Source organism: Ammodytes marinus, assembly GCF_949987685.1.
Source record: "Ammodytes marinus genome assembly, chromosome: 2".
In the NCBI taxonomy this organism is placed as follows: domain Eukaryota; kingdom Metazoa; phylum Chordata; class Actinopteri; order Uranoscopiformes; family Ammodytidae; genus Ammodytes; species Ammodytes marinus.
This window is the reverse complement of record NC_137231.1, coordinates 11,113,317-11,131,742: the sequence shown is the minus strand read 5'-3', so window position 1 is coordinate 11,131,742 and position 18,426 is coordinate 11,113,317. Positions and strand designations below refer to the sequence as shown.

The window sequence follows — 18,426 nt, the reverse complement described above, 5'->3', positions numbered from 1 at the left end:
TACTTAAGTTCTTGTATCACTGATGAGCGGAGAACATTAAGCAGACTTCTTTTTTTGTTTTGTTTTCATGCTTGTGTGATCATTATTTTAACCTGAAATAAATAATAAAAGGAAGCAAAAGCTCTCAAATTTTCTTTAAGTCAAAGCGAGGAAAGTATCAATCTGAAGACGCCACCATGAATTAGTAAGGTATAAGAAAGATATAAAGAAAATACATTAATACTACTAATCAGCTACTCATGTTTAGCTTCAAATGCATATATTTGGCACAATATATTCAAATATAGAATGTACATCATAGTGAATCGCTTCGCATCACAAAAGCAGTGCACCAAAAGTCACACAATCTATTTCCCGCCACCAATCGATAACAGATTTCCTTTTGTCTCCAGCACAACCAGTACATTGTGAGTCCTTGTCGGGGGAGGCATTCTGCCAGCCCCCCGGGCACCGGTTCAGTTTCAAGCCCCACTCACACCATGCCAGTGTGGAATCACTGCTGGGTTTTAGCTGTGTCTTCCAGGAGAGCTCTCATGTCCAACAGAGCATCCTCTACAGCCCGGGAAAACTTGGCAGCATGCGTCTCCTCGCAGCTGTTGAAGGCTGTGATGGCGATGTTGATGTGCTCCTCCATTGGATTGTAACACACTCCGTAGCCATCTGGCACCATCGGACCAAAGCACATCACGCAGTCTGTCTTGGCGCCAACCTGGACACGGAGACGAAATACGCAAAACAAACAAACTATGACCACAAACAATAATTTGCTTAGCGATAATAGGGCTGATGATTTTCCTCCGATGCAAACATACCTGGCTGGTGTTGAGATTAAAATGCTGAGCCACGGCGTAAGCGCAGTCCATGAATATCGTAGGCATGGAGGTCAGTTCTTCAATGCTCAGCATCCTCAGCCCGAGGAGGTGCCTGTCTATGGCTTGTCCATGAATTGCCTAAAGAAAATGAAGTTTAATGTGTAGAACTGAGATTATTCAGATTGTGTGAGTAAAAAAAAACAAGGGTTTTAATTATTGATGAACTCAAGTTCTCACTTCGTATGTGAGGTCCTTGTGTTTCTGAACGGCCTTCTGCAGCAGAGCCACCTTCTCTGTATTCTGTGTAAAAGTATTTACTATTCAGTCAGACATCATCACATTCCTAAAAAAGTACAATTATTGTGAAACTCCAACAGTTTGACAGTACCTGTTTAGCTGGGTCTTCCATTGCCTGCACAAAATTGAACGAGTCTACAGTAGTTGCGCGGATGGCATCTGTCCGCCCATACAAGAACATCCGTAACGACGCGCTCTCATAGGTGGAGCAGCAAACATTATACATCCTGGAATTCAAAAACAGCACACAGTATATATGAAGTAATAAACTTAATGTCTATTCCCAGCATAATGTTTGTCTACGTATAGGGATTCATTACCTGAAATAGGCAAGTTGCAAAGCCATTTGCACATACGCGTCTGGACTCAGCTTATGTTGCTTTGGAACATTTTTTCCATAATGAGAAAACATCAGCACCTTCACATCTAAGTCATGCACCATTCTAATGAAAGACAGAATAGAGGGAGTTCAACAAAATGTCTGGCATCAAAGCTGATGCAACGGTTATAATCAGAACTGCACGTCACATACATGTTCATATTTTGTTTGGCACTCTCTATGTCTCTCTTGACCTCAGGTGTGATGTTAAAACGCAGTTTCAAAGGCATGGGCAGGGGGACCATGGGAGAGCGAACCATTTCAGTTCTCTGTCTGTTGAGAAAACATGAAAGACCTTGTCAATATGAGTTGGCTCCAAAACTGTGAAAACATTTCTCATCTAGAAATGGAAAGTGACTTACATGTAATTAACGACATAGTCGATGAGGTAAACAATGGGTGGACCCTCAGCAGGTGCATGTTCATACACTAGGCCACATGTACCGTCTTCACCAACGATAAACTGAGGACGATTTACAAATACATTCTTATTCTCGACCATTTCCACAGAGCTGTTTATCACTTTAAATGTGAAGTCTTCTGGCTCAAACTGACCTGTATTGTCTTGTCAAACCAGCGATTGCCACTATTCCAGCGAGCTCCTCCACCGTGCAGCATCTGGGCCGCCACGCGGCTCTGATACAGCTCATCTGACACCCGCGGCATCGGGGCATCCAAACAAACTGTGAAGATACTTTTCTGGATGGAACGGACTGACTCCTTGTTTGTCTTATCTGAAGAGGGGTAAAAACAGGCTTTTAAGATCACATGTTCCTAAGAAGAATTTATTCTATATAACGAATAAATCTAGTTGGTAGTGAGCATTCCAACACATGCTCTTAAAGGTTTTCATCTGTACTGTGCTCACCCTTAATCAGGTTGTTATAAGCTTTTCCCCAGGTGTTGCGGTGCTGTGATGTAAGGATGCCAATAGGTTCCTTGTTAGTCTGCAAAGAGGAGTTCCAGATCTTCTCCAACTGCATGTGCAGCTGGTCTACTGTCAGCGGGGTGCCATCGCTGTTGTACACATCCAAGACAAAGAACTGGGGGGGTGGGGGGAATGCCAGGTCAGGTTCATTTAGCCACAGATCCAGTACTTCTTGAGCCATTGCACAATGACATTACAAAATGAGTAACAGTTCTAGCTGAAATGTTGAGAAGTACAAGAAGGAGAAGAACACCAATGTCATCAGAAAGTACCTGGAAGTTGTGGACCACAGTGATATGTGTGGGGGTTGTAGTCCCCATGGCGTGATTCACAACCGTATCTCTCTTTGGGCCAGGAATACGACAGGAGGACAGGATCTGGTTATACTGGTCCATGCACAGCGGCTTCCCACTCAGGTACTCTATAGGCAGGGTGCCACTGGGACACAGCATGTCACATTATCCATTTGCAGTTATCGAAAACCATGTTGTGGAGCTAATAATCTTCCTTTCATAATATCTGAATTAGTTTCAGGCAAACTCACGTGTCAATCAGTTCTTTGAATTCCAAAACCCCCGCTATCAGTTTGGCAGCGAACCTGTACAGAAGACAACACTGTGTCAGTGACGACCATACAATGATTTTATGGTTTGAATTGTACTCATGTGCTGAAGCCACTCTGCTTAGGAGGGGTGCACGGACAACACTAAAATCATGAATAAGTTCTGAATAGAGACAATTAGAAGTAAATCCAGAGCCATTAAAACACAACTAAAACTTGGAACACTAGCTTCACTGGAGTATTTCTCTACGGTGTCCACTGCATATCCAATGGGTCACCGCAGTCAAAAACAGCTGTGCACTGCTACCAGCAAACCAAGGGCTTTAAATAGCTAGCATGCGGAGAAATGCCTTCACAAAGGTCGGCTTGAAGCCCCTGCTCTATGTGAGCTTGTTCATACTTCAACACAATGCAAATCACCTCAAAACAGCTTTGTGTGCATATAATTAGAGAATCAAGGTGTGTAGCAGATATCATTGGAAGACAAGAAATGAACAGCACACATTAGAAGTACTGCCTTTTCTTTTTGGTGATTGTAGTCATTTTCGTGGTGTGGTAAACAGCTTGGTGACTGGTTTTACAGTAGATCCTTGCTGGTTGCTCACCTCATCTGTCCTTGTCGATCTTGGAAGTGCATGCGTGGCAGGACAACCCCGGGGCTGGTGTAAACCGGCACTGGCATACGGCAGTCCAGAAAGGCCGACTGCATCCACCATTCTGACAGCTACATGAACAGAGCGCTAGTCAGGGAGCAGGCTATAACATGGTTCTATACGTTTCTCCATTGCTTGTTTAGGTAAAGGTTACAGTCTTCAAAGCAGCATTTTCAAAAAAACATTTAGACACCAAGATACGTACCCAGTTGTCTGTCTTGCGTGCCCGTCGCTCCAGGCTCTTCTGCAGCCTTTCCCCCACACCACCTTTAAGAAACTCTTCTACATGCTCCCGGGTGTGTTCCATCTCCTCATCGTCGCAGATTAATGGCTCCAGAGCAGCCAGGTATCGCTCAAACGTCTGCTTCAAGGGCGGAATAGGCAGCTTAGGTAAACCATCCTGGTGCACTATGGACCTCTCTGGGATCTGCGTCACTGGTCCCAGCAGGCGACATGGCTCCATCAGGCGAGGCCGCAGCTGGAAGACATGGTCAAAATGAGCCCCCAACTCTCCTCCGCAAACAGAGATTACCCAGGCAAGGTGTTTTGACAAGAGAGTCCGGCATTAAAAAAGTATCACAACTGCTATTTGGTCAAACATTCTGCCGGCTCACTGCTTTGATATAAATGCGTAACATTTAATTTGACCGATAATGTCACAAATTGAACGAAGAGATTAATTGGATTTCAGAGCTGACAGATGCTGCCTCACAAATGCAGGTGTCAACGCGTTGCTAGATGTCAAGCGTATGCAATTGAAAAGCTCAAATAGAAGGTGGTTCAGTGCCAATGGGATCAAGTGAGAGATCAGGACGTAGTGTTTTCTAATTGTTTACAAAGTCACATACTTGACAGGGAGGTGACCTGCATCTTTGAAAATTGACACCAAAACAACTGAGCAAAGCAGTCGTAAGTCTACTATTAGCTGTAACCACTGCCAGCTTATAAATAGAAGGTTGACTTTGGAATGGTAGCTATAACAAACACACAGGGCCGTTAGACATGTATCTGTGCCCTTGTGCTCACTGGTGGTTCTCAATATATTATCAACATAATTCCAAAACACTTGGAAGGAATCCCATCAGATTTAACATGAGTGTTGGTCAATCCATTAAATGTGGCAAAACTAATGGATTCAATTAGCCTTGCATAGTTATACAAATCAATCACATACTGTACATTTGGAGTCAGCTATTCTGGAGAACGCTTGTTATCGAAATCACTTTGTCAAAATCAGTGAATATCTCCTCACTACACACATGTCTTTAGCCTACTGTGTGTGCGTTCAAAAAAAAACATTGTGTTAATACCATAGATAGTAAATAATGGTTAATACCCAGCCTAGGCTGCTTAAACGGGTATGTAAACAACATGTCTGTTTAGTTGTATGTAAACATTAAATGTTCTTTTCAGCAAACACACACAGTACAGAAGAGGATTGCGAAGAAATATTAACTGATTTTAACAAAAGTGATTATTCCATTATCCAGAATCGCTGACTCCACCAGGCAAGACATGTCAGGCAAAAACACAGATACATTTTGAGATTTTTGGCTTTATTTATTTTATGACATTTGATTTTCATTGTAGTAGCCTATAAATAAAAGGTCCAATATGTAGCCTACATTCAGGCCTAGGTGTTTATTTTACTAAACCTTGTCTAGGCCTATTTACTTTTGTCTATATTTATACAATCAACATTAATATATTTTTTTAATAGACAAAATTTCTACTTCTAAAGCAACAACATTTTCCATGAAACTTTCATTCGTGTCAAGCTACTGGGAATACTATAGACCTATAAAACTTCCGGTAGCCTAGACGTTTTCAAAATAAAAAAGTTAAGACCACCGTGTGTTGCAGGGTTATTGAGTGCGTTTATTTCTTCCTCTTTTTTTTTTTAGCAATTCATGCCACACAAATAATGTTGTAGGATGGATAATATTGAGTCAGGGTCTGTCTCGAATAAAACTATTACAGGGCTTTTCCGGTGCCCTTTATTGGCTACATACGCAGCAAGCTAACGTCATGCTATCAGCTATTATCAGCTATGCTAGGCCAACGTTGTGCAAATTGACACTTTAAGTGGCTGCTTAAAACTCGCAGAATTGACAGTCCTTGATTTGAAATAGCGTTCAGTTCATTTCGACAGCCTGCAGTGGCGTTGACAAGAGTTAAACATTGACCCAATATTGTGACATTGTTGATGTCCTGTAGCCTACAGTGCCCCACCTCCTTCCATCAGGCCAATGCCGTAAACCCAAACAGACTGTTACTGCTGCGTTTGTTATCACGGACCTAAAATACATGGAGACTAAAAACAACACAACAAAAGACTCACCGCGGCTCTGACAAAAACACGCAACATCTTGTCCAGCAGACGCGTTAGAGTATTTGACTGTCCTGGGAATATAAATGGGAAACCCTCGGGCAGTCATGTCTCAAGGACAGGCACGCTGTCTATTCTCAGCTGTCCGCCCCCCTCGGACCCAAGGAAAGACAACTGCGAGGTCCACTCAAAATCTCCTCTTTTTCCAAGTGGAGTTAGTTTGGTGCATGCGTGCCTGCATTTTCAATCGTAGGCTAGTCTGTAATGTATTTATCAATAATAACCTGCTCCCGTTTTATCACCCTATTTATTTTATTAGAAGAAATGATGGATTCCATATTGACCCATAACAACAATTAATAAACTATTTTATTTTATTTGTTTTTCTAGTTATGTCAGTCATGAATTATATATATGATATTCCATAGGACTAGTAAAATGATAGCAATAAAAATACAAGGTCACTATAACCCCCTTAGACGTTGGGTATAATAAACCCAGTGTTGTGCACACTGAAGAAGTGAATGGGGTGGGGTTCCAATTTAAAGCCAACAATTCATTTTTATTTTAAATAAAAAAAAACAGACCCTGATATAAATAACACATTTATGGGATGATATTCTGCAATGAGCCAGTGTATGAGGCTGTACAGTTCTCTACTTGCCACATGATGGCGCTCGTCCAACATCTTCCCAGAGAAACCTTGTAACTCGTTTCTTCAGGAAATACAAACCAAAGGCAGACTCCGGTAGCGTACCCCAAACGAATCATCAGCAAAATAAGGTTTAAATAGAAGGTACAATAAATATGTGCTGCATGAAGAAATTATATCAATTTAGCTTGCACGATAAATGCAAAAGTCATCCTAAGTAGTTATGGCTGTGCCATATAATCACATATTTCATCAACAATTTGCAATAACAGAGGAGAGAGAGAATTGCAGTCGTGTCATTATTTATTTCAAAGCAATAAAATAAAACAATACAAAGAAAATCAATCATACAAGTCAAAATGCTTCGATTGCTCTGGTCCAGCCGCTGCCTGTTAACAGTGTATGTTTTAAACAAATTGTTTGAGTGGCGAATATTTGCTCAAGGTCCGTTTGCTGCCAACTCACAAACTCAGATAGTCCACCTGAACCCAACACTGAGATCAGGTTGGAGATGTTTGTGCTGCCCAACTGCTCCGAGTCTGAATAGGAATCATCATCATCAGTCCTCATCCTCTTACACGGCCCTGGCCCAAAGTCTGGCAAATAAAACTCTGGCTCAACAATATGATAACTTGTGTCCAGCCTTCGCTTTCTGCTGTAGCACTGCGCGCCCTGCGGCTGTTTTGACTGCGCGCAACAGTCTGAGTGGAAGTATCCATTCGTGACAGTAGTCACCACATGGGTGTCCAAGTCCAGGACAGTCTTTTGGTTGGCTTGTAAGTTTGGGATAGGTAACTCCCAGGTTGATTTGTCTGCACAACTCCAACAGGCTTCCGAAACCATGAGGTCAGAGTCACTTGGTGAAAGCATTGCGCAGGCAGATGCGTCTTGGTGCGCCACCTCTGCAGGCTGGCTGATGGGTTGGTGCGCGTCGCAGTGCCAAGTGTCCGACTCAACCCCAGTAAAGTTGCAGTAGAAGTCATCGGACAACTCCGTTAAGCTCCCAGTCAATTCAAGATATTCTTGTCTTTCGCGGACTGCGGATACATCCTCATAATGATGCGTCCTCTGCGTCTGCGACAAGTTCTTGCTCACATAAAGCTCCCTGGCGTTTCTCAGGACGTATGTTACCAGTAAGTTCTTGTGGAGCTTGATGCCTCCTCTCTGCGTTCTGGAGCTTTGGATTTTCCTCAAAGAAATGGAGATCAGATTCTGTGCCTCAAATGCACACTCCATCCTCAACCGGGCCAACCGTGCTTTCCTCTCAGTCTCTCAAAAACGTTCGTTTCCTCACTGAAGAAATATATGTGTCTTTAGTTGAGATTCCTACTTGGTTCGTGTATACTCTGTCCATAGCGCTCCATGTCTTCCCACTAAGGGCATGGATTCGCAACTCTCATCTTTCCTTGCCACGCCCTCGCGTAGACATTGTCCAATGGGAGGAAGGCGGTGCTTCTGTTATACGCAAATATCACTACTAGCCTCATTCAGAATGCACGAAAGAGCTGGCATGCTGCATTTCACTAAATGTGTTCTGAGCATTTTAAACCTCGTTGCGGACAATAATCATAGATATTATTGGCCATGCAGAAAAGTAGAATAGAACAGAATAGATAGAAAGGAATATAATATAATAGTAGAGAGGAACAGAGTATATAACAGGGTGAGTGTAACAGAAGAGAACAATCCAGAAAGTAGAATAGGATGGCACAGAAGAGAAAGAGAGGAGTAGAATATAACATCATTTAATAAATAGAACAGAATAGAACATTTCATAGAATAAAAGGCTGGAGAAGAATACAGAGTGAAAGAAGAAGAAAGAGTGTGCAAGATAAGAGTGTCTTGAGTAATCTATATAATAGAATGGAATAGAATTGAGTAAAGAGTAACCACATCCAGTCAAATATAACACACTAAAAATAAATATAATATAATATATAGTAGCAGAGAGGGATGAAACAGAATCAGGATTAGAATCGAATCAGCTTCATTGCCTACGTACGTGATCACATACAAGGATTTTCATTCTGGTTTTTCATGGCTCTCACTTACACACAGTTCCAGGAACAATTTTCAGGCAGATAGAAACAGTCAGACAATAGGCTAGAGCTAAAAACAAGGACAGCAAAGCTGGACGACGATGGGTAAAAATAAACACTGAACTATGTATGTACATAACGAGAAGGTGAATAAATAGCAACAGTGAACCAAACAACATACAGTGACAACATACGAGTTATACTGGTCATGTAAATTGTAGAGGAAGAATGACACAAGACTGTGTGCAGAGCGCAAGTAATGCTGGAATAAACATGGAATTAACAATGTAATGTTATCACATATACATGAAGAACTTGGTAGATTTGTATGTGATGAATGATTAAATAGATTAGAATAATATAGAATAGAATAGAATAGAATAGAATAGAATAGAACATATTTGATTTGATTTCATTGTATTATTGTGTTATGCATAAACATTATGCCCAGCCCATAAAGGCTTGCAGGACACTATTATTAACACGACAAGACCAGAAACCAAAAGTAGATGCTTAACACAAAATAAAGTCAAACGAAATAGACCATCCTGAAGTTTCTTCTAGGCTTTAGCAACAAAAGAAGCCAACTTATAAACATTGAAAGTAAACAACCATTCCATCCTGTCATCATCAGTGCGCCAACATATTTCAGGAATAGGAATAGAATAGAATAGAATTTAATAAAATTGATGGGAATAGAAAATAATCACATTTTATTAAATAGATAACCAAGCTTATGCACTGAGCTCTTTTAATACAAGTTAATGCAATTCAGGCAGCTTTGCTGTGCTATAACGGACAGAAAGACTAAATAAAATATGTCAGTAACGCAATGCTAAAACTAGAGGGATACTATAAGCAACGGAGAACCAGAAAACCAGCTGAACTATTTTGAAAAATTCAACATTTCCCCCTGTCCTTAGATCTTCTGGATGACTGTTCCATGAAGTAGAGCCATGGCTTCTGAATGAGCCTCACTAAAGAGCAAAAACCCCAAACCCAAAAATTGCATTGGACAGAGAAATGATGGCATAAGTACAGTGAAAAACATTTCCTTAAAAAAAAAAAAAAATACTACTCATACTGTATATTTACATACAGTACATTGGTTTAATGCACAAGTACACACATGGTGTAAATTGAGAATGTAGTGTCTGAACCTGACAGTGATGGCATTAGCACATCCTCTGATAATGGAAATATTGTCCCTGCACTCAGATGTATGAGGTAAGAGCTCTTTGTAGAGAGATTATCTGTCATCCATGCCCCACATCTGTTTATGTGTACACAGACACAGATGGCTGACATCATGCTGAACACCTGGATATGACTTTGATTTCCTGCCAAATACGTGAATCAGAAGGACAGCCACTATTACGGTTATCATGCTCTGATAATGGTGTAAATTGGACTGTGACATGTGTGCTCTCTCCGGAATATAGTTTAAATGGCAGAGGGCAGATTGATGTCATGTTTTATGGCACCACCATGTGCTACGGTATGGCATAGCATTACATTTTACGGTATGTTTCAGTAGATAGTACTATATTTCCAATAATGACAGAGCACATTTGCAGTAATGATAACAACTCAAAAAGATATTGATACTTAGATGGGAATAAGTACATGCCACTTAAGAGCAAAAAGGATTTGATGTGCATTCAGTACAGCTTTCTATACAATTTTTTCGATTAACTGTTGCATTCTGGGTACCCAAATGGCAGTGAAAAAAAACATAATGTAAAATAAATTTGTTTTGCGCAACACTTGAGAGAAAACCATCTGAGAGAGACAGAACTAAAGGTCAGACCAAATGTCAATGGACCCAGTAAAGACACTGCCTAACTCGCACACACTGGTGTTAACTTGAGTAAACTTACCTGGCATGTGACAGTGAAGGCTTTGTGGTTAAATGTAATACACATAGAGTATATGCAAAGGACAAAGGATATTCATTGGAAAAGTCGCCTATACTTTGTTACTAAATAATTCGACCGCTCAGTGTGCATTAAGGAAAAATTAATTATGGAGAAATCAGCGTGCCATTTTAATATTAAACGGTTGGAACATTGTTATGTTACTGGATTTGTTGTAAAAATAAACATGTTTTGGTGACACTTTACCAACAGTTAATTTTTGTATACCCTTATTTGAAATGCTTAGTTAATGCTATTAGGTTATTATTTATTTGCTATCTCGCAATAATTCAGTACAGTAATACACGACATACACCTGAAAAAAGTTGCCTCTATTTTTATGTTAAAGGTGCTCCGAGGAACTTTCAGTTTGTGTTAATTTCTGCTCCCCCTTTGGACAAAAGCGGTAGTGTTTGTACTAAGCCAGCTGTTGTTCCTGGGTCAGCATACCCATGACAAAGGCATAAAGAAAATCTGTATAAAAATAGCATAATATGCACTGATTGTCTCGTTTTCTCTTACATGTTATTTATGATCATCAGAGGAAAAATTATAGCCTGGCTCTGCCCACCTTCAAGTGAGTGAACGTTTGTCAATTGAGCAGTTCCAGACCTTCTGTACAAATGAAATGAAGTACGATGGTCTGGTAGAACCAGGCTAGAAAAATTAGACTGTTTCAGAAATATTTAAAAGTTCATCATAGCACCTTTAAGTACAGATGGCTTAGTATCATTTATATAATATAGTTATGCCAATGGCCAATTATGACCATACGTACCTTGTGTAATTCTAACTCTTCTGTATTAAAACCTACTTTTGTTGTGATTGCTTTAGTTTTTCACTATATTTTGAGATTTGTTTTGTTGATTTCTAAATGATGTGAATGACATTACAAGCACCTTCCACAGAATGTAGTTCAATACAGCAACACAACAGATTATAGCCTCATGTACCATAGAGTTGAGTTAACATTACAAAAAACTTAATAATGTGTTTTAAGTGTTTTTCATCTGTTCACACAGTATTATTGGTGATATAGTGCAGTGTTTTATTCAACTAATGAATACCACAAAGAAGACATAAAGGCATGAAGGCATGAGTTGTAAACTTTGACATGAATAATAAATACATCTAATAATTTATAGTTAAAGGTGCTACGAGGAACATATAAACATTTCTGAAACAGTCTAATTTTTCCTCTGATGATCATACTGTAGCGGCTTCCCATTAGCCACTAGGCTGCATGTCGTTTGGTGTCTGACGCGTGCCTATAGCCTCTAGTTAACAGTTTGGTTAACGTACGTAATGTCCACTCGTTCCAGTAATTCATAATGCATAGTTTATTTACATATAATTAAAGTACGACTTGAACATTTAGACAATACACTGTTGGCCTGTTGGCTCCCTTAGCACGGTCGAAAACTATTTGCCTTCCGGCATGCAAGCACCTGGCTAGTTTGAGTGCGCCTGATTAATAGCCTTGCATCCGGTTCAGCCCCGCCACCAGGCGGTCGAATTGGGCATAGCCAGACAATACAAACAAACAAGGAAAGGGGTAAATGGCTCTTACACATACATTACATGTAACAGCAAACGAGTCAATCAGTGCAAAGAATGCTAATTTTATATAGTTTTTCTTAATGCCTTTGTCATGGGTACGCTCACCCAGGACCAACAGCCGACGTAGTAAAAACACTACCGCTTTTGTCAAAAGGGGGTGCAAGAATGAACACAAACTGGAAGTTCCTCAGAGCACCTTTAAAGTAAATACGAGGAGCTTTCAGCTTTGTATCTACAGTACATTCACTGGAGCCTACATTTCTGTGTACCTTAATTAATACCAACACAACCAATATTACATGTTATAGTTACTTACTTTATATTTACTAGTTCTGTTGATGGATTATTTCATTTATATTAGGGGTTTAGAGTTTACAATTGTATTTGCCAAAAAATCCTGTACCAAGCTAGACTCATCCCCACCCATAACCAACTCCTTCTCAACAAAAAAATGGATTGAATAAAAAAGATAAAAGAGTTTTTTTATTTCGAGTACTAATCAATTAATCTACAGTCCTCCACTCCAAACACAGAAGAATCACCGTTACACAAAGAGAATTCAGACTTTCCATGGTGCTCTTAAACGAAGAGCTGAGATATGCAGCTCTGTAGAAGATGCACACAATTACTTCAGAGGCGGGGTGCTTTATTTACATATGCAATATGCATAAGCAAGGTTACTGTGAGGGTGAAATAACCGCGAGATAGAAGGAGAGAAAGAGGGAGGGGCTGGGTACGAGTGTGAGATGTGTGTGTGTACGTGTGTGTTTGTGTGTGTGGTGGTGATGGAGAGAGGGCGTGTGTTGGGTGGTGGTGGTGGTGTGTGTGTGTGTGTGTGTGGGGTGGGGGGGGGGGGGGGCAGAAAATTGGTGTTATCAATATTTAACCAACCCTTCCAGCATATTTATGGCAGACAATAGAGCAGACCTGCAACTGTCTCATGTGAGTGGAAGTGTATTTATTACGGACTGAAATATAGCCTGTAAATAGGACGTTCATTGATATATCCCTGTCATACTTGCATGGAATCGGTGAAGAGCCCGCCACTTGGTAGACCACTCTTAACAGTTGATTCTGGCCAAAATAAACTATGATTAACATATCTACTAATTGCGAGTCAAAGCCCCAAAGTGCATCACACATATTCATTAGGGCGATATTTCTACATGTGGCAAGCAGATGTGGGTAATTCAATCAGTTTGAGAAGAAAAAGAAAAAAAGAACTGAAAAAGCTATGAAAAGAGGGAGAAGAAATAAAATGTCTGGAGCTTTTTTTCTTTTTTTCACAGACCCATAGGCCTCTCAGAAAATGTTTCCATGTGTTGTGTCTGAGCACACTGAGAGCGAAGAAGGAAAACATTTTCTCCTCCAAACCACATGCAACAGATTCTTTCTGAAGCCAAATAAATCAACCCTGCGTTTCAGATCATGTGACACTTTTTTTTTTCTTTGCTTTGTGTTATTCCCAACATATCCTGTTTCAACTCCCCCCAACACTCAAACTCACGCACATGCACACACCCGAACGCATGCACATTCAGAGTTTCCATTTCCTGTGCGTAAGATCACCTGTACAGACAGAATGGCGGGCTTCAATACAACATGCTCGGGCAGGAAAACAGGAAGGGGAGTTCAAGGGTGTCCAACATGAAATACTCAAAGAGTTAGGGGAAACCCAGAGCTTGTGGCAGGCCTCCAGCTTCTGAAGACCGTAAGTCAATTTTCACTCGAGCACTTTTTTCCCCCCTTCGCCTTAGCACAGCGATCATGCGCTCTACTTGTATCTCAAAAAAGTTATTTAACTTTTTTTAAAGGAATAGTTCAACATTTTGAGAAATGCAAGTATTTGTTTTTCTTGACCAAAGTTAGATGAAAAGATCTGTACCCACTCTTATCGCTTTAATGGCGGAATATAATATAATTTTCAGGAATTCCTTCTCAAAATCGGTGTTGGTGGCGGAAAAATGAGCTGTAGCGAGCTTGTACCCACCGGCGGAAACAGTGAAGCACGAGACAGTTTGATTGGCCGGTTATAGTGATGGAGGAGGTAAGTTTTGTCGCACCGTTTAGTTTATTTTAGTTTGACTAACATTCAGGAAAAGTTTTGTTCTTGACAGTGAAAAGAGTCTTCTATTGGTTTGTACGTGAAACACTCAGGAACACGCAGAAATGTCAAATCCTTTCGACTTTTGAGGGAAAATGCCAACAGTACTACATGTTTTAGGCAATGGGGAAAGTCAAGGAAAGTGTCACATTGCTACCCATTCACCCATATCCAATAAACATATGATATATATAATGTAACTTTTTTGTAATTGTTACACAGTTGACCTTTAAATATGTTGCTGGATCAAACAGACTATTAGCAGAGTATTGAGAGGGTCAAACAGCTTACCTGGCTGTATCCAAAGTTCAAACAGGTCTACAGCTACATTAGTTGTTGTAGCTACTTAGACATAGTAGTGCTTTATGAGATATCAGCATGCTAAAAAACTCACAGTGAGAATGCAAACATGCTTGTGTTTAGCGTGTGTAAGGTTGAGATGTTCACCATATAGTTTTTAGTGTACTATCATGCAAAAATGTTCTGACTAAGCTGAGAAATAAGCTTATTTGCAATATGAATTGTTCTAAGTAGGCTATGTAGCTGTAGACCCCGCCCGATTAGCCTAGCTTAGCATAAAGACAGGAAACGGAGATGCTAGCCCTGACCAAAGGTTCTGAAAAAACTACTAGATTACCTTTAAAGTTCAAGAAACTAACACATTTGGTGTTGTATTTTCAATCTTTAGAAAAAACTATGAATAAAAAAAATTGCACAAAATGTTGGACTCTCACTTAAAGGATTTCATGTTTTTTTCAGAACTACTCCTACTATCATTTATCCCTCGTTTTTCTCTTATACCATCCATAGGTTTTACTTAGCATGTACTGTTGTTAACTTGTAGTTCTTGCTATATGTGACATTCCATACTGATCAATCGCCTCGGTTCTCTGTGGGGTAATTCAGCGCTACCCTGTGCTTCTGACAGCCATCCCTAGCCCATTTTCCGTCAAATGGGCTCCGCTCTCTTTGCCTGAGCTCAGATGCAGATTTATGCCAGAGCAATGCCGGTTCTTGCATATTAGATGAAAGCCTTGTTTGCATATACCCGCTCTCTCCCTCTCTCTCCCGCCTCCCCTCGTTCCCCCCTTTTTCTCTCTCTTCCTTTTTTCTGAGGCGTCACTTTAATATGTATGCAAATGGGCTGCGCTCCACGGGCAGATATGTGTGGAGTCCTGTCCTGCAGTCAGGAGGTGTAGGAGAGATTGTGTTTGTATTTATGAGGCATGGGCCCTGCCGCTCTTGGGAGAGAAAACGCTGCGAGTAGTGGTGGAGGCTCTGCAGTGCAGGCAGGCAGAATGCAGATATGCCAATAACAGAGGTCATGGTTGTCACTAATGATAAGAGTAGACAATTAGACAATAGCATAGCTGTAATGTAACCCACCCTTACACCCTCTCATATTCATATACATACACACACACACACACACACAAACACACAATCCCTCGTACCCCATTGTTGTAGTATGAAGCAAGCTAACAGACTGAGGACTTAGGAGGGGATGCCTCTCCTGGCATTTCTATATGTTGCAGCAACTATTCTCCTCAGCTCTGTCCGACCTGGATGGGGAGTCCTGGGTGATTGTGGTGGGTAAAAGACCAATCTATCGATCCTAGTATATGTATCTCACAGGGGGGCAGGGGGCGGGGATCACTGTCAGGGGCTCAGACAGAAGAGACAAGGTCAGGTCACCTAGGAGAGAGGCACCCCTAACCCATTTCATCAGTCTGATTCTCCCCAGACAGGTCTCAAAACCCTGTGATCGATAATGTTTTGGTGAGAGTGTAAAACAGAAATAAATGAACACGTCCCGACTGATGGTCGGTGCTAGTCTTTTTTCTATTTCCATTAAAAATTACAGGAAAGATCTACTTTAAAAAAAAGAGAATTAATTTTAAATGTGTTTCATACAATTTTAGAAAGAAAGTAATTGACAATGAAAGTCTGGTATTATGTCCAAGACATAACAATATCTTGGCTTGATGCCAATCAGTAATCTACTAAGGCAACATGCACGCACGCACGCATGCGCGCACACACAAATACACACACACACCCGCATGCACGCTTGCACACACACACACACACAAAAACTGTGTGCAAATCAAATGTCTGTTTCTTCTCTCTCACACACTCACACTCTCTCTCATCATACACACACACATGCACACACAAATGTACGCACGCACGCACACACACGCACACATCCCCTTCCTCCATCATGAATAAACCATACTGTGTCTATGAGTCATATACCACCCCCACATCCCTCTCTAACCCACTCCCCCTATTCGCCGCTGCTAGAGTAAAAACGCTAATTAAAGTGATGGCTAGCTCCAGCTCCTGTCAGCAGCTTGTGGGGGCCTCTCAAGCAGCCAGGCTCCACTGCTCTCTGGTTTTAGCAGCACTCTCCCCAGCCTCCATCTCTGGAGAACCGGGGGCCCCTCATTCATATTCAGCCCCAGTCGCAGGCACCTGGAAGCAGCCAGCACCAGCACCACCTCCACCAGCACCATCGCACAACCCCCACAGTGTCTATCAACCAGCCCCCCAGTCCAGCCCACCTCCTGTCAATGCTGGATCCCCCCACTGCTGGTAAAGACACCAACAAAACCAACCCACCCCCCAACACACACACACACACACACACACACACACACACACACACACACACACACACACACACACACACACACACACACACACACACACACACACACACACACACACACACACACACACACAACCATACACACACACACACACTTTCGCAATTTCTCTAACTGAAAAACTCCATTTAGGAGATGTGGGAGCCACAAACTCCATCTAGGAGATGACACAACCCAACTGATGGGTTGAATCACCCAACGGTGGCAAGAGAGAGAGAAAGAGCGAAAGAGGGAGGGAGAGAGAGAGAGATCGAGGGAAAGAGAGAAAGAAAGAGAGGAGCTGAGTGCCTTGGTGGACCGGCTCGGTAACCATGACAACACAGCCGGGAGAGCAAGAAACAGGAACATACAGAATCTGTTTCTGCTGAGACTTGCACATGTGGCAGAGTGCTGCCTTTCCTCTGAGAAGAAATGAAGGGGAGGCGTGTGTGTGTTTGTGTGTGCTTGTGTGCGTGTGTGCGTGTGTGCATGTGTGTGTGTGTGTGTGTGTGCGTGCCCCCTTATGAAACATACATGCCGGCTGCCTCTCCAACCAAACTCAGTTTGCCTGTCCTAGTCACTGAGTGAGTCACACAGCACAAAAGAACATTATGGTGAAACTGAAGCACACAACCCAGTGTTTAGTGGCAGGCTCTCATCTCCTTTTAACAGCCGAAGAATACAGTGAGGTAGAGGCTGCCATGCAGTACGAAGAGAGAGGGACATAAAAAGCTAAACATAAAGGCAAGAAAAAGCAGAAAAAATCTCCCTGTGCAGCCGTTGCTTCTGCCTATTTTCTTTCCCTGTGCCTCTGTGCCGCTCCCCTTCTGCCTGTCTTTTTCTCTTTCCTCCTGCTCCCTCTTTCTACAGGCTCAGTCTAACCTCCCCCTCCCCTTTCCTCAAGGGAATAAAGGTCGTAACGCAAATGATTACTCAAACCCGAGTTGCCATAGAAACGCAGTCATGTGACTAGAGCAGGCATGCATAGACCACAACAAAGAGGTGGATCAGGAACCAGGCGCTGCAAAGAGCTGTAGCTCGCCTTACTGGTGCCTCAGTGCATTTCACTCAAATTCAGCCTTTTTAAAAATAGGCGAGCAGCATGAAACGCGAGGGGGGAGAGAAAAAGCAGAGAAAACGACACTCTAAAGAGCTAGGACTGGGAAGGCTGTAATGAATCTGGGCTGTAGCACTGCAGCCATATATTCCACCATTCACTAGCATACCAAGGGTGTGTCCTATTCATCATGTCCTTCTCGGAGGCAGAGCTCAGGCGCCAGTTGTCTGGAATTTCTGTGAAATGGCGTCAGTTGTACAAATGTAGAGGGTGGTGGATTTGTGTGTTTCTAAAATAGGAGCTGGGAGTATGGAACCGTAACTTTTTGGTGTACTACTCTTTTAAATTGCCTCCCCCCCCCCCCCATCGAAGAACAGAAACAGATTTGTGTCAGCACTAGTATGCAGCAGTATGGTTGCTTGACTTGTTGGCACTAGTTTCTTTCCAGAGAGCTTTGAAAAACAGTGACGCCCAAGCAACATTTAAA

At 41.7% G+C, this 18,426-nt stretch overlaps 2 protein-coding genes across 2 annotated transcripts; both read right to left on the bottom strand.

Moving 5' to 3' along the window:
- Nucleotides 1-176: 176 nt before the first annotated feature.
- LOC307256774 (carnitine O-acetyltransferase-like) lies at nucleotides 177-6,114 on the bottom strand. Its single transcript, XM_080035867.1, has 14 exons — nucleotides 5,973-6,114; nucleotides 3,837-4,109; nucleotides 3,584-3,702; nucleotides 2,961-3,014; nucleotides 2,689-2,854; nucleotides 2,357-2,531; nucleotides 2,044-2,222; nucleotides 1,851-1,951; nucleotides 1,642-1,761; nucleotides 1,430-1,552; nucleotides 1,201-1,336; nucleotides 1,050-1,112; nucleotides 813-950; nucleotides 177-709 (listed from the first exon to the last, which is right to left on the bottom strand). Exons 1-14 carry the CDS (start codon nucleotides 5,997-5,999, stop codon nucleotides 494-496), a joined length of 1,890 nt encoding a protein of 629 aa, XP_079891993.1. The 5' UTR covers nucleotides 6,000-6,114; the 3' UTR covers nucleotides 177-493.
- Nucleotides 6,115-6,550: 436 nt separating this feature from the next.
- Nucleotides 6,551-7,978, bottom strand: LOC307263336 (immediate early response gene 5-like protein). The gene has a single exon (XM_080044469.1). It carries the CDS (start codon nucleotides 7,846-7,848, stop codon nucleotides 6,967-6,969), a length of 882 nt encoding a protein of 293 aa, XP_079900595.1. The 5' UTR covers nucleotides 7,849-7,978; the 3' UTR covers nucleotides 6,551-6,966.
- Nucleotides 7,979-18,426: the final 10,448 nt, after the last annotated feature.